Below are 16,463 nucleotides of genomic sequence, written 5' to 3'. Positions count from 1 at the left end.
TAATCTATCAGTCTAGACTTTTGGGTGTCACATTCATCACCCTTTTAATGCAGGGGAATTTTAATAGCAACTTCCCGTCCACCTGAAATGAAACCTGTATTGTTTATATGAACAGCCCTGATGGTAATGGAGAGTGTGACCGGCCCAATGTTAGCCATCTGGCTTTCATGTCTAAAAAAGGGCTAGAACTCACAAGCACCTGCTTTTTAGCCTGTTGTCTTAACCACTAGACCCTCAATACTTTTTTGCTGCATAAACAGTCAGAATCAAACCAATTTCAACTTATACTGAAAATATTCTGGCCAAAAATAGTGCCAATGTTGACCTATGTGCAGAAGAGTGGGGCCTTAACAAAGCTATGCTACTTGAACAAGTCCAGACCCGCTCTTTAAGATGCATAATGGGAATTGATAAGAACACATCTGCCCCACATCTGCAATCACAGCAGAAACAGATATCCATTCCTAGCAAAGTCATTTAATACATAAAGTTTTTAACATATTAGCAGACTTCCCAAGGCTTTCCAAAAGATGCTTAGCAGAACAGATATTTATGTCTTAGTCCAGGAGAAGCCAATTTACCAAGGTTATTTCCCAACAGGGATTTTTATACACTGTATTTATTCTCAACTATCCCAGGCAAGAACATTTTTTAAACAGAGTTCCAGACATCATGCTCAAACTGACCTGGAGTTACTGGCAAAAATATATCTTTAGGTTGGTTGGCTAAGAACAAAGCTATTTTCCAATCTGAAAAATACCTCGCAATGAGTTCGTTATTGTTTTTAAGAAAGGCCCACTTTAGAGCAGGATTTGAGTTGTTGAATTGAATGGCCAAATATGAACGCTTCTTCCTTTTGCCATATCACAAGAGGATTTACATATGCCGTACCTCGGCCACTGAAAATATTGCTCATGTCCATGATCATTTCCAGCTTGCCTTTCATTTGTTTAGTGCTCTCTCAGATTGCTAGCCAGTTTCACAATTATCCTTTGTATGGTTCATATTTGGGCAGTTATTTCAAAAGACAAGCATCTCAATAGTGGTTTGGAAGTCCTCTCTGTTCTCGGCATGCCAGTTCAGCTAATCAGTTCCTTTCATGAAGGCAGGAACAGAAACAAGGCCACAATGTTTCTGTAACTTTTTTTTTTGAAGTGAATTTTGGCTGTAAGAGGAAAAGCCAATTGTTACCACATGAATCTATTTTTTTTAAAAAAAGCTCCACAGTGAAGGAAGCTGGAATATATTTCAGGGTGTGGTCCATGCATAAGCGTCACATGCCCAAATCAAATGAAAAAAGCTGTTCAGCTGGAACAAATAACTGATTGCAAAGGGTACAGAGGAGACCTATAAAGCCTGGGGGTTTTATCTGTTTTTTGCTATTTGCTTCTGGTCTGTTAGCATCTCTTTTGCAGAAGCTGAGCTAACAATTCAGTGTTATGATCAACTAAAAGGCCGCTTTATGTGGCTGGCTATACTCACAACACATGTTTTAGCAAAGGGGATGGAGCTCTTCTGAGATGAGAAGGCTTTCCTTCCTCAGAGAAAATAAGAGGGTTTAAGGGAAGCAAATACAAGGTTTCATTGTTTTCCAGCACTGCAGTCTCCTCAGATCTGCTTTGAAGACGTGAAATAAATGAATGCATTTTAGAGGGTATGTTGCAAAAAGATGTCTCTAATTTCTAAATGGCATTGTCATCTTGATATTGCAGCAATGAACATTGTGAAATAGTAGAGGGTTGAAATTGTTGTCAAGCAATCACATAAAAGCAATTGTGACAGTTATCACAGAGTTCACACTGTCAATGAAATTGATGTCCAAGGGCACCTTGACGGATTTGTTCTTGCATGAGCATTAAATTGTGTTTGTGGGTTTTTTCCTGGACCAAACTCCTAGATTCTGTTATCATGAAAGCCTTTCAGTGGAAGCATTGTGTTCAGAACTGCCCAACTCAGCAAGAAGCCCACAAATGACACAACTCCTAGTTGGGGAAATTATAACCATAGACTCACGAATCCTTCAACACCCGAGCAATTGGAACTGATCTTTTGTTCTGGATTTTTAAAAATCTTACAAAAGCACTGCATGTTTTTGTACTGCCCTAATTTATGGTACTTCTAATGTACCAAGATTTTCTGCACTTGTTTTGAACTTGCTACAGCATTTTGCATATCTCGTCTTAGGTTTGTGTTCCCAAAATCATCTTGGGTAAATATTAATGGACCCTGTGCTAGTTAGCAGGCTGTATGTTTTATACATGTGTGATCATATAGCACATGATAGGAAGTATCTCTCTACGTAGTCCTTGACTTACAACAGTTCATTTAGTGATGGTTTAAAGTACTGAAAAAGTGACTTATGACCATGTTTCACACTTACATCTCCAAGGTCATGTGATGAAAATTCAGACTCTTGGCAACTAACTCATATCCTTCTCACATTTTCTATTACCTACTTCTATTGGCATCTTATGACTATCACTTGTTGGTTGTATTTTATTACTTATTCTTGTATCTTATGATTTATCACTTTGTTGCTTGTATGTACTGAGAGCTTATGCACCAAAGGCAAATTTCTTGTGTGTCCAATGAAACTTGGCAAATAAAAGAATATTCTATTCTATTCTATTCAATTCCATTCCATCCCATTCTTCTAACAAGCAAAGTCAATGGGAAAGACAGATTTACTTAACAACCATGTTACTAGTTTAACAACTTTAGGGATTCACTTAACAGTTGTGGCAAGAAAGGTCACAAAATGGGGTAAAATTCACTTAACAACTGTCTTGCTTAGCAACAGAAATGTTGGGCTCAATTGTGGTCGTACGTCAAGGACTACTGACTAGTTAAAACAGCCTCATAGCAAGATTCCTTTCGTTTTCCGATTCAAGGTATCATGATAATTATTTCCCTGAATATTGAGTATATAGACAAGCAAATACATTTTGAAATATGAGACTAAGTCCCTTGGATCCAAAGTGGCTGGTTTTGTACATCGTGTTAACAAATAAGCCATTGTATCTTTAATGATGGTTTGCTGAATAACCCAACATAGTATTGAGGTTTGCTCAGTAATAAACAAGGAAACCCCATTATAATGAAAAAGTCTGGACCTTGGTAGCAGGAGATTTATATAAATAAATTTAAAAAATTAGGTACAAAAGTAGGAATTAATGTTAATACCTGCATTAATGTAATTTAGTTCAATTTAAGGTTGCAAATATTCTTATGAAATCATGTAACTTCTGTGGAGGAAAACATGAACAATATAAGATGAACTACAATGCACAAGTATTAGTTATTATGACCATTGTACATAACTATAAATAGGTCATGCCAAACCAAGAAAAAGAATCCCAGAAGTATCATTGCATTGCATACTTATATCTTAAAGAGATATAAATCTCTTTAAAATCTTGTGCTTGGTCTTGGATAAGAAAGAGAAAGTGGCAGAATGCCACAACCAAGCATTGCACACTGGAAAAGAATGATGGGCATTATCATTTGGCCTAATCTCATGATCTATAAGCTCTCGAGTCCTGAATTGACTTTACATCAAGAAATACATTTATGGTCATAATCAAAAGTGAAGTATGAATTCATCAGGGGAGAGGAAGTATAGAAAAATGGTAAAATGGTAGATATAGAGAACTCTCAAAGGAGTAGAGCTCTGATCTTGATTGTACTATAACTACCAACTTTGTTTCTTTTTAAAAAAAACTTCTCTGTGGATTCTGTTGACTGAGCCAGGTCTTGGTTCAAAAACTTAAAAACATTTAATAGTTATAACATTAATCATATATCTGAACCTATGAGTAACTTTTTAAAACCAAAATGTATTCAGAATATAAAACTAGGAATCTATACATATAAAAGTGAAATGTTACTCATGTGACAACATGAAATCTCCAGAACCATAAAGCCTACAAACTTGAAATTTGGCATGTATGTTCCTTTTGCCTTCTAGGTGCTTGATAAGAAAGAATTTTTCAAAATGACCATCAGATCATTAGTATTTCTTATATTATTATTAACATGTTATGATGCTAAGGAGTTAGACATTCTACTCCCCCTCCCAACCTGAAAAGAATCCTGTTCCAACTGCCACTTGGGCGTAGCCAGCGCGTGACTCATCCGGCATGCGAGCTGGGAGTTTAGACATTCTACTCCCCCTCCACACCTGAAAAACACTCTGATGCTAAGGAGTTAGACTGAGATAGAGAAGGGGATAAGATAGGAGAGACCTCTGTGGGGCAAGCTTGAGGGAGAGAAGAGGGATAGGAGAGGCCTGTGGGGCAAGCCTGAAGGAGAGAAGGGGATAAAAGAGGATCAATGGGACCAGCCTGAGGGAGAGAAGGGGATAAGCTAGGAGAAGCTTCTTTGGGCCAAGCCTAAGGGAGAGAAGGGGATAAGATAGGCAAGTCCTCTGTGGGGCAAGCCTGAGGGAGAAAAGGAGAGAGGAAAGGATCAATGGGGCCAGCCTGAGGGGAAAAAAGGGGGTAAGATAGAGGAGGTCTCTGTGGAGCAAGTTTGAGGGAGAGAAGGGGATAAGATAGGAGAGGCCTCTTTGGGCGAGCCTGACAGAAAGAAGGGGATAAGATAGGAGAGGCTCTGTGGGGCAAGCCTGAGAGAGAAAAGGGGAGAGGATAGGAGAGGCTTTTGTGGGGAAAGCCTGAGGGAGAGAAGGGGAGAGGAGAGGCCAATTGTAACTATCATTAATTTTCACGCTCTAAGTGTCGGTTTGGCAAGCCCGATCACATAGTTTCGTAGCAGATCACGGGTATCTAGCTAGTACTGAAATAAAACAAAGGATGGTTTTTTTTTAATGCTATGGGCATTCAGGAGACCTGCAGTTCTCATTGATTATCATACTGAAAGAAAAGCACTTACCTCCAGAACATTATGGTTGCAACTCGAGTTATATTCCACATCAAATTCCAGGATAGTCAGTTGAATGCTACTACTTGGTGCTGTGTGAATATACCAGTAACATTCCCTGTTTTGTGGGTTCCTATTTGGATAGCCAGGGCTATGGAATGGTTCAATTCACCACCACACCCTGAAAACAAAAACCAGGCTGGTTGGAAAACTAGAGGAGGATGGTGATGATGATGATGTTGACAACTATTCATTCCAGCAGACTCCAGACCCACAAAAGTGGTAAAAACAATTAAAAATATAAAACAACACAGACACCCCAACAAAGCAAATTTAAAACATCAAACGCACACATTTGTACACACAACAGTTTTACAATAAATTTCCTTTTATATAGCCCTATTGATCACTTCTTTTAAATCTATTTCTACTATACAATACAATACAATAGTAGAGTTGGAAGGGACCTTGGAGGTCTTCTAGTCCAACCTCCTGCCTAGGCAGGAAACCCTATACCGTTTCAGACAAATGGCTATCCAACCTCTTCTTAAAGACTTCCAGTGTTGGGGCATTCACAACTTCTGGAGGCAAGCTGTTCCACTGATTAATTGTTCTAACTGTCAGGAAGTTTCTCCTCAGTTCTAAGTTGCTTCTCTCCCTGATTAGTTTCCACCCATTGCTTCTTGTTCTACCCTCAGGTGCTTTGGAGAATAGTTTGACTCCCTCTTCTTTGTGGCAACCTACCACTTTCTAAAAATAGCATTCTAACATTTTACTATTTCATAATTTTCCGTTCACGTGAGATAGAAGGATTTAACTCCCATTTCCAAAACCTTTAATATGTACGTTTGGGAATTGAAGGTGAAATCCTGTCTCTGATGACTGGAAAACCAATGAGTTGATGCATCACTGGAAAATATTATATATATATATATATATATATATATATATATATATATATATATATATATATATATATATATATATATATATATATATATATATATATATATATATATATATATATATATATATATATATATATATATATATATATATATATATATATATATATATATATATATATATATATATATATATATATATATATATATATATATATATATATATATATATATATATATATATATATATATATATATATATATATATATATATATATATATATATATATATATGGTTTCGTAGATTTTCACAGGTGTAGGTATGCTGGTTTTGTTGTATTCGGGTCTTTTCCCGTGTAAGGTTGAGATTGTCTTTGCAACGTTTCGGCAGGATCTCACCTGCCATCTTCAAGCCCATTTTAAGCCCACAGCTTGAAGATGGCAGGTGAGATCCTGCCGAAACGTTGCAAAGACAATCTCAACTTTACATGGGAAAAGACCCGAATACAACAAAACCAGCATATATATATGTGTGTGTGTGTGTGTGTGTTATATTTGTACTGATAAATAAATAAAGGGAGACTAGTATAGATCTATTTCGAGCTAATTAGCTCTCATCAGCTAGCCATACCCTTACTGGGATTTGAACCCGGCCTGTATATATCTTAGGCAGGAGTTTTAGCCACTAAGCCACGGGTTCTGTTCCTTATCAGTTGAGCTATAAAACATACACACAGAAAAAAATAGTTCAGGAAAATAACAATAAAAATAATAAAATTCTGCTGGGTTTCAAACTGGCAAACTTGTATTTACAGGGCAACTATTGTAAGTATTGCTATTACAACATTCGGAATGAAGATAGCACCAAAATATTTTAGAGGCCATGCTAATCATTGGCTTTCTTTAAAAAAAAACACATTTTATTGATTTTATTTATATTTAATCTAATTTTCATCAAACAGTGTTTGGTCCGAGTATAGTATTCATTTTTGTTATAACATTCATTACCATAATAGTAGTTGTACAATCATAGTAATATAATTACGATGATTCTTAACATCCTCTGCCTTAACAATTCTCCTCTTTAATATTTCCTCTTTTAATATCTCTTCCTTTCTAACTTCTGTCTTTCTTATCTGCCATTCAGATCCTTATAAGATCAACAACAGAAAGTAAAAGAAAAAAGAACACTATATAAAATAAGAAGGCCAGGGGGGAGAAGGAGAGAGAGGCCGCTCAAAATAATACCAGGAAAAGGAGTATCATTCCTTCATTATTTCTTGCCTGCTTCAACCTTATAGTTGCTATGCTTTAAATAAAAAAGGAGGAGAAAAGCAAAACCAAAGGGAGGAATACGGGGGGCAGGCAAAAAAAAAAAAGCAAATAAAACATTGAGGCAGGCAATAGACCACTGATGACTAACCTTTTTCTAAAGTTGTGCCACAATTGTGTGTGTGCGCGCTATTGCACATACACCCACCCCCTGGACATACATGCATGACCCACCCCCCTGGGCATGCACATGCCCCCCCTTGCGGGGAGGAGTTTTCACCCTCCCCAGATGTTTTCTGAAGCCTGGGGGAGAGGGCGAAAAACAGCCAACCGGATGTTTGGGAATAAACTTCCGGTTTGCCTGTTGGGTCGTTTTTCGCCCTGCCCTGAAGCCTGGGGAGGGCAAAAAACATCTCAATAGTCAAACCGGAAGTTCAGGAATGAACTTCCAGTTGGCCTGTTGGGCCTGTTTTTCATCCACCCCAGGCTTCTGAAGCTTTCCTGAACCTGGGGAGGGCGAAAATAGCTTCCTCAGCCCTCAGGAAAGCCAAAAATCATCTGGCCGGCGCGCACATGCAAGCGGGAACTGAGACTGTTGTGCCAGTAAATATGGCTCCATGTGCCATAGATTTGCCATCACAGCAATAGACAATGGTTAGATGTTTTTTTTTCTACTCTTTAGCATTGTTTGGTTTTGCCTTTAATCATTGGCTTTCTTGAAGGGTCTTTCTACTTACAAAGTAGCCAATGAACTGCAATAAACCAAAGCACACTATCTGAAATATGCAGGAGCGCTTGAGGCAACCTAACATTGAAAGATACAATTTGAAGTGGAGCAGAAAAATGCACCCAGTGGTCATTCTGATTAAGAAATGACATTGCCAGAATACTGAGAAAGCAAACAAGCAGTCTTATGTTTCATACCTGATCATAGCATAAGGACGACATGCTGGGTCTAATTTGATTATTAATTGATAAACAGATAATAGATTGCATTGCTGCAATACTGTATTTTACTATTATTCTTTTAGCCTTTTGAATTAATTCTAATTTACTTATATTTCTTAGCCCATCTCCCTGATGTTATACTTACTTAGAATTATACTACTAATACTGTAGATGTTTATTTGCTTTGAAGATTGTTAGATATTTGTTCTAACTACAGTGGTTTCCACCAAGATCCTCTGTTCCGGCTGGAACAGAGGTTTAATCCTATTGGTTGAAGGGTCTGACAGCTCCCTATAAAAGGGCTGCTGTCAGACACAACCTTTGCTGTTAAGGCACAACCTTAACTCATGTTTTGCATCTGTCTTTACACAAAGGGATAAAACAGTCCAACCTATCAAAAGCAGCACCACAAAATTAGGAACACAAATTGAAATAAGGAAGAAAATGGTAAGTGAGCACCTGTCTACCCTAGACGAGTTCAAATCACCAGGACCGGATGGATTACACCCCAGAGTTCTGAAGGAACTAGCAGACGAGATCTCAGAACCACTGAATTATATCTTTCAGAGATCCTGGAACACCGGGGAACTACCAGAGGACTGGAAAAGAGCTGATGTGGTTCCCATCTTCAAAAAAGGGAAAAAATTAGATCCAGGAAACTACAGACCTATCAGCCTAACCTCAATACCAGGAAAGATTCTGGAAAAAATAATCAAGCAACGAATTTGCGAACATAGAAGCAAACAAAGTAATAGCCAAAAGCCAACATGGATTTGTCAAAAACAGATCATGCCAGACTAATCTTATTGCATTCTTTGATAATGTGACAAAATTAGTGGACCAGAGGAATGTCATTGATATAGTTTACTTGGACTTCAGTAAGGCTTTTGATAAGGTAGACCATAACCTACTACTAGATAAAGTAGAAGAATGTGGGTTAGACAGCATCACCACCAGATGGATTCGTAACTGGCTGACCAACCGCACTCAACGTGTAGTTCTCAATGGAACTGCATCTACATGGAGGGAAATATGCAGTGGAGTACCCCAAGGCTCTGTTTTAGGCCCAGTACTCTTCAACATCTTCATCAATGATTTGGATGAGGGAATAAATGGGGAACTCATCAAATTTGCAGATGATACCAAGCTGGCAGGAATAGCCAACACTCCAGAAGATAGGCTTAAGATACAGAAGGATCTTGACAAACTTGAACATTGGGCACTATCTAATAAAATGAAATTCAATGGTGAAAAGAATAAGGTTCTACATTTAGGCAACAAAAACGGAATGCACAGGTACAGTATAGGTGATACCTTGCTCAGTAGTAGTAACTGTGAAAGGGATCTTGGAGTCCTAGTGGACAACCATTTAAATATGAGCCAGCAGTGTGCAGCAGCTGCCAAAAAAGCCAACACAGTTCTAGGCTGCATCAACAGAGGGATAGAATCAAGATCACGTGAAGTGTTAATACCACTTTATAATGCCTTGGTAAGGCCACACTTGGAATACTGCATTCAGTTCTGGTCACCACGATGTAAAAAAGATGTGGAGACTCTAGAAAGAGTGCAGAGAAGAGCAACAAAGATGATTAGGGGACTGGAGACTAAAACATATGAAGAACGGTTGCAGGAACTGGGTATGTTTAGCTTAAGAGAAAGAAGGACTAGGGGAGACATGATAGCATTGTTCCAATATCTCAGAGGTTGCCACAAAGAAGAGGGAGTCAAACTATTCTCCAAAGCACCTGAGGGTAGAACAAGAAGCAATGGGTGGAAACTAATCAAGGAGAGAAGCAACTTAGAACTGAGGAGAAATTTCCTGACAGTGAGAACAATTAATCAGTGGAACAGCTTGCCTCCAGAAGTTGTGAATGCCCCAACACTGGAAGTCTTTAAGAAGATGTTGGATAGCCATTTGTCTGAAATGGTATAGGGTTTCCTGCCTAGGCAGGGGGTTGGACTAGAAGACCTCCAAGGTCCCTTCCAACTCTACTATTGTATTGTATTGTATTGTATTGTATTGTATTGTATTGTATTGCTGGATTGTTCTCACTTGTTGTACTTAATAAAGAGCTGCTGTTACCGTTAAGCCTGTGTGTGCCTATCCATTACCCAATCTAACACTGGCAACGAGGGTGGGATTGGAAGGCAACTAGGTGAACCAAAAAGAACGTAGCAATCCAGCAAGTACATCCAGCCCGGAGCTCAGCGAGGAGCCATTTTTGAGCGGCAAACTCAAAACGCCCTCTGAACACAAAATGGCCATGCACGCCCCACCAACTCCGTATGACCCAGTTACCGAGCATACACGCTACGATTTGACTGCTTCCTTGAAGCAAATGACCTCATGGGCCTTTCTGAAGGCCACATGTTCCTCGGATACTGTGGCTGGGAAGTGTTCGAGATGGCAAAAGACCTCTCTGAGCCGACACCGCTACAATCAGTCGCCTGCTTCAGCAGACACTGAGGACCCACTATATACCCAAGACGTCCAAGCATGTTCACTGGCATGAGTTTAACATCAGAAACCAGAAAGAGGGCGAGTCAATTAACGAGTATGTTGCAGCACTCCGCAAGGCCACAGCGTACTGTGAATTCCAAGACCTGGACGAGCTAATTTTGGACTGCATAATTTGCGGCATGCGGGACATTAATCTACAGAGGAGGTTACTTGCTAAATTTAACCTCACTCTGCAGATCGCACTGGACAAGGCCAAGGTGTCTGAATCAGCTGTCAAATCTACTGAGACTCTGCAGCGCCAAAGCACTCCGCAAGACGCGCAAAAGAGTACACGCGTACATTGCGAGGTTGCAGAGCCCGAAACTCAAAAGGCGAGGAAGATGACAGCTGCTGCATGCACAGTAGCCGCGCCCAGACGGCGTGCAAATTCAAACTGCGTCTCCCGCCTTGCACTAGCTGCGGAGGAGACCATGCCAGATTGGCTTGCCCTTTCTGCGACGCAACCTACCAGCGCTGCGAGCAAAAAGGGCACATCGCCAAGGTGTGCCAGAGCGAATTCCCTGCCACTGCCTGGCAGCCTAGAAGCGCACCAAACCACCAACAGAGGCCCAACCAAGGGGCCTGGCAGAAGCCACCACAGCGCTCAGAGAGCAACAATAGAGTCACCTACCACATGTCAAACGGCCAACTCCGCACCAAGTGGCCAAAAAAGCTGAATGTCACAGTCTTCATCGAGGACTCTCCATGTGAGATGGAGATCGACACCGGGTCATCCCTGACCATCATGCCGTGGTCTACCCTAAAGCAAGTTATCCCTAGCCTAAAGAAGCAGCATCTTCGCACCTCTGACATCCGCCAACGCGATTACCAGGGAAACAGGGTCCCTATCGTGGGCCAAGGCACCTTCCAGGTGAAGTTCAAGCAGTTCAGTGGAAAATTCCCAGTGACAGTGGTCAGCGGCAACCTGCAGAGCCTCCAAGGGCTAGATTGTTTCCAAGCCCCGGGCCTAGAAGTGACCGGTATCAACGCCTTGAAAGACAATGGCGCTGAAGCCATCTTTAAGGAGTTCGAGGACATCTTCAGCACCGGTCTGGGTAAGTATATGGTGACTCCAATTTCCTTTAGTTTGGACCCCAACATAGCCCCAATAAGGCTAAAACCCAGGAGAGTACCTTTTGCTCTCCACCCCAACATTGACAGGGAAATTGAAAAGCTCGTAGGCCAGAGAATCCTAGAGCTGGTCGATCCCGCATGCTGGGAGACCCCTATAGTGACACCTGTCAAATCTGACGGGTCTGTCTGCATCTGCGCAGACTACAAGTGCACAATAAATAAAGCACTACAACAAAGCACCTACCCTGTATCCATTGTACAACACCTCCTTCATTCATTAGGCCCTGGGAAATTTTTTGCAAAATTGGACATGGCGCAGGCATACCAACAATTGCCTGTAGATGGCACTATTGTGGAGGCCCAAACCTTTGTGACCCACAGGGATGCATTCAAATGTCACCGTCTGTAATTCGGCATTAGTATCGCCCCTGGACTGTTCCAAAGCGTCATGGAACGGCTTTTGCAGGGGATTCCAGGAGTTGTCCCCTATTTCAGCGACATCTTGGTATCGGCTGCAAATGAGGCACAACTTTTCAAACGTGTACGAACAGTTTTGGCTTGAATTAGAGACAAAGGCCTCCGTCTCAAAAAAGAGAAATGCAAAATTAACGTGCAAATTCGTAAGGTATCTAATCGATGGCTCTGGGATTCACCCGACCACACAAAAATTCAAACAATTCAGGATGCCCCCACACCTCACAATCAAACCGAGCTACAGGCGTTCCTCGGGCTCCTTAATTTCTACAGCGTCTTTCTTAAACAGAAAACCATGGTTGCTGAGCCCTTACATCGTCTCCTGGCTAAGAATGTGAAGTAGTCCTGGGGCCACGGTAAAACAAAGGCGTCCATCCCTACTCACAGGCACTCATGCCTTAGTCATTTCCTGTCTTGACTATTGCAACGCGCTCTACATCGGGCTGCCCTAGAAGAGCATCCGGAACTGCCAGTCGGTGCAAAATGCAGCGGCCCATTTGGTTTTGTGCAGACCTTGGTATGACTTCTCCTGCAGGAGTTGCATTGGTTGCTGATTTGCTTCCGGGTGCAATTCAAGGTGCTGGTTGTCACCTTTAAAGCCCTTCATGGCTTGAGACCAGGTTGTCTGAAGGACCATCTCTTACCAGTCACATATACCCGACCCATCAGAGCGGGCAGGCAGGGAATGTTGCGGGTCCCATCCCCGAGGAAGATACACCTAGTGGGACCCAGAAAAACGCCTTCTCCATAGTGGCTCCCTCTCTCTGGAACATCATTCCCCCGGGGATTAGAACGGCTCCCACTCTAATTCTCTTCCAGAAGATGCTAAAGACCTGGTTCTGCCAGCTGGCCTGGGAAACCCAGAGCTGGATGGAGCCCATTAAATGGCTCGTGTAATTGGCTGTTACTGGGGTGGGAGATGGGGGATGGAAGTGATTTTATTATATTAATGTATTTGATTTTTTAATTAGTTTTACTGTTTTTAGATGTGGTTTTTATATTCTGTAACATGCCTTGAGTCACCATGGCAAATGGGCAGCAATATAAATTTAATAATAACTAAATAAATACATTTACAAATATCTCTTTAAATTTTTCTTTGTCTAGAATAAAACAATTCTAGTTTTCCTATATTACCGTTCTTTATCTAGAAGTTTTCTTGTCTCTTGGTATCTTAGCTTTCTGCTATTAAAATCATTTTGAATCAAACTAAAAAATTCAATGTATTCATTTAACAAAAGCACATTTGTTGAGTTTTCTTACTTTACTATATTTTCAGTGAGTCATTATTAATGCCAGTCTGCTAAATTTTACATAAGGAGGAAAATTAGTCATATCTGTAATTTGATTGTATTTATTACAAAGATGGTCTCTTGAGAGACAAACTCCTTTTCTCCCCTATTCAAAAGTTTAAAGAAATTGTTGAGATCCATGCTCTGCTAACATGTGTCCAAATCTGATTCATTATGCAGACATGAATCATTGACTCAATCTGGAAAAGTCTGGAGAAAAGTTCCTGGGAGGACATGACTTCTTCCCAATTTTGGATGCAGAAAAAAAGCTGTTATCCTCCCAAGATATGAGATCCAATGGCTTAGTTATGTCATTTTCACAATAAACAGCTGTTCTTCAAGAAATATGCATGGTTTTGGGCTAATCCATGCCTGGAACTCCAGTCCACGTTTTATCACAGCCTTTTCCAGCATGACATTCTCCAGATATGTGCAATTAGAATTCCTATCTTCCCCAGTCAGAATTACCCATCCTGACTAGGAGATGATGTGCAATTGTAGAACACCACATAACTGGGATCAGTTTGGGACAGCTTACTTATGCTAACAATGTATACGTTTATTTAAGCATTTTTCCTCCCAATTGGTTGTTAGTTGCGAAGTCGGGTCTGATCCATTGCGACCCCATGGACAACGTTCCTCCAGGCCTTCCTGTCCTCTACCATCTCTGGAGTCCATTTAAGCTCATGCCTACTACTTCAGTGACTCCATCCCAGCCACCTCATTCTCTGTCATCCCCTTCTTCTTTTGCCCTCAATCTTTCCCAGCATGAGACTCTTTTCCAGTGAGTCCTTCCTTCTCATTAAGTGGCCAAAGTATTTGAGCTTCATCTTCAGGATCAGGCCTTCTAAAGAGCAGTCAGGGTTTATCTCCTCTAGGACTGATTGGTTTGATCGCCTTGCAATCCAAGGGACTCGCAGGAGTCTTCTCCAGCAACATAGTTCAAAAGTCTCAATTCTTTGGTGCTCAGCCTTTCTTATGGTTCAACTTTCTCCTCCTCCCAATTACAACCTCTTTGTTTATTTTTAGATTTTTTTATCCTGCCTTTATAAGTAACTCAAGATGGCAAACATGCATAATAATACCTCCTCCTTTTATTTTCCCCACAACAACAAAACTTTGAGGCAAGCTGGGCTGAGAGAGAGTGGGACATCCAGATGACTTTTATGCCTAAGGTGGAACTAGAATTCAGTCTCCTGGTTTGTAGGCTTAACCTTAACTTCTACATCCAACTGGCTCTGCTAGTGTTTTTATTGTTATCTACATTCATGCTGCATTGGTCCTAGAGTTTAACACATCAGTGTTTAATATTTCAAAAAAGAATGTTTTTAAAGTGGATGTGCTTTTCAGCAGCTAACAAATATCAAATATAGTCAAAAGTTAGCTCACACATAATAAGAAATCAAAGTTTTCTCCAGGGTGAATGACATATGGCAAGTCTTAAGTTCTTTGTTCTTCTTTTTCACAATTGTAAAGAAAAGTTTAAAAGTTTTCCTTTTTGTTGTTATTGTTTCTTCATCCCAATGAAAGAACAACAGAATTACAGAGTTGGAAGGGATCTTGGAGGTCTTCTAGTCCAATCCACTGTTCAAGCAGGGATACCCTATATAATTTCAGACAAATGGTTGTCCAGTCTCTTTAAAAGACTAAAAGAGACAGTTGGGATTCACAGACAAGTGATTATATTAACAGACGAGGGAACTCCTGGTGACATAATATATCTGAGCTTCAATATGTCATTTATCAAAATAGATCACAGAACAAGTTAAACAATGGATGGCTTGCCTCCAGAAATTGTGATGCTCTGTTACTGGAGGTTTTTAAGAAGAGATTTTTTTTTTTCTGGAAAGTTGTAGGAGTTCCTACTTGAGTAGGGGATTGGACTAGAAGACCTCCAATGTCACTTCCAACTCTATTATTTTGTATTCTTATCTGTCTCTCAGCAGGATACCTCTTTGAAAGTTAGGGTGGGAACAAGTCCAAATTTGTGGGGCTTGGAGAAGTCAACTAAAATAGTTCAAGTTAAAAAATTCAAAAATGAGCTAGAGTCAGCAAGGAGCTTCAAAGGAAAAATTCCCAAAGCATTTTCTATTCGGTCCTAGGTACCCCTCCTTTTTGGCCACATGATCAAGATCGGAATTTACTTAAGATAGGACATTTCAAAGCTGGGTTGAGCATGTTTTCCCTTATTTTTTTAAATCTAGTCACCGCTCCTTTAGGTCCCAGTTCCATGAACTTGGGGTTGCCTAAACAGCAGTTAATACAATACATCTCATTAATTTGAATTTAGTGACTAATAGAGGCAGCTGAATGATGGTAGTTGTTGATAACTACCCTTTTCCTCCTCAAAAATACTTGAACTCTCCATGAATTGGCTTATATTCAAAAATTCAGTACTTGCAAATGAAATTTTAGATGCATTGAGTACATCTGGAGAATGAGGAAGAGAAACAGATGCCTCCTTCACAGGGGAAGCATGCTTGTAGACATCTGGAGATCAATTTTCAGTAGAATACAATTGAATACAAATGTTGGGTGTAAAAACAAGAATTTACTTTTGGTATGCTTGAGAGTTATAAAAGAAGAAAGTTACTGAAACTAAATCACAGTGGTTTGTATAGTGATTAGCCATAGATGATATTTAATGTGGAGCTTTTATGTTTCTGTTATTTGTACTAGCAAAACTAATTTCCATGTATTATTCTAATTATTAATTACATTTTGTTAGCATTTGAAGTATTTGCAGTATTTAAAACTTCACTTCAAAGATGTGTCCTTATACAGTAACAATTCACACATCCTTTCTGCCTTAATAATACTGATTTTTTTAAATCATTCTGGCACCAATGTTCTACCTATAAAATTACCCTGTTCATAAACACTTTAAGCACTTTATTTGTATTGTGACATAAAATGATGTGGTATTATATTAGAGATGCGCAAATCAATAGTTCATTTGGGTTGACAGGAATATATTTGAATATGTTGGGGGACTAAGGAAAACTGTAGAAGCATTTATATCTATTACTCTTCTTAACTTTTTTTAACATATGAGTGATTGGATTGTCTTCCTTAATTAACATAGTTGCTAAACTAAATTATTTGATTATTCTTTTGATT

General features: G+C 39.9%; 1 protein-coding gene across 1 annotated transcript in view; it reads right to left on the bottom strand.

Annotated features, from left to right (window-relative positions):
- The window catches only part of CUBN (cubilin), a gene marked incomplete at its 3' end in the record, with an annotated part of 191,788 nt that overhangs the window by 91,867 nt on the left and 83,458 nt on the right, over positions 1-16,463 (bottom strand). Inside the window, 1 exon segment of the mRNA XM_081970672.1 lies at positions 4,891-5,034. Within this exon segment, the coding sequence (XP_081826798.1) occupies positions 4,891-5,034 (144 nt within the window).

This window comes from Natrix helvetica, assembly GCF_964273705.1.
Source record: "Natrix helvetica genome assembly, chromosome: Z".
Lineage (NCBI taxonomy): Eukaryota > Metazoa > Chordata > Lepidosauria > Squamata > Natricidae > Natrix > Natrix helvetica.
The sequence above is the reverse complement of the archived record's forward strand: the minus strand, read 5'-3'. Positions and strand labels throughout refer to the sequence as shown.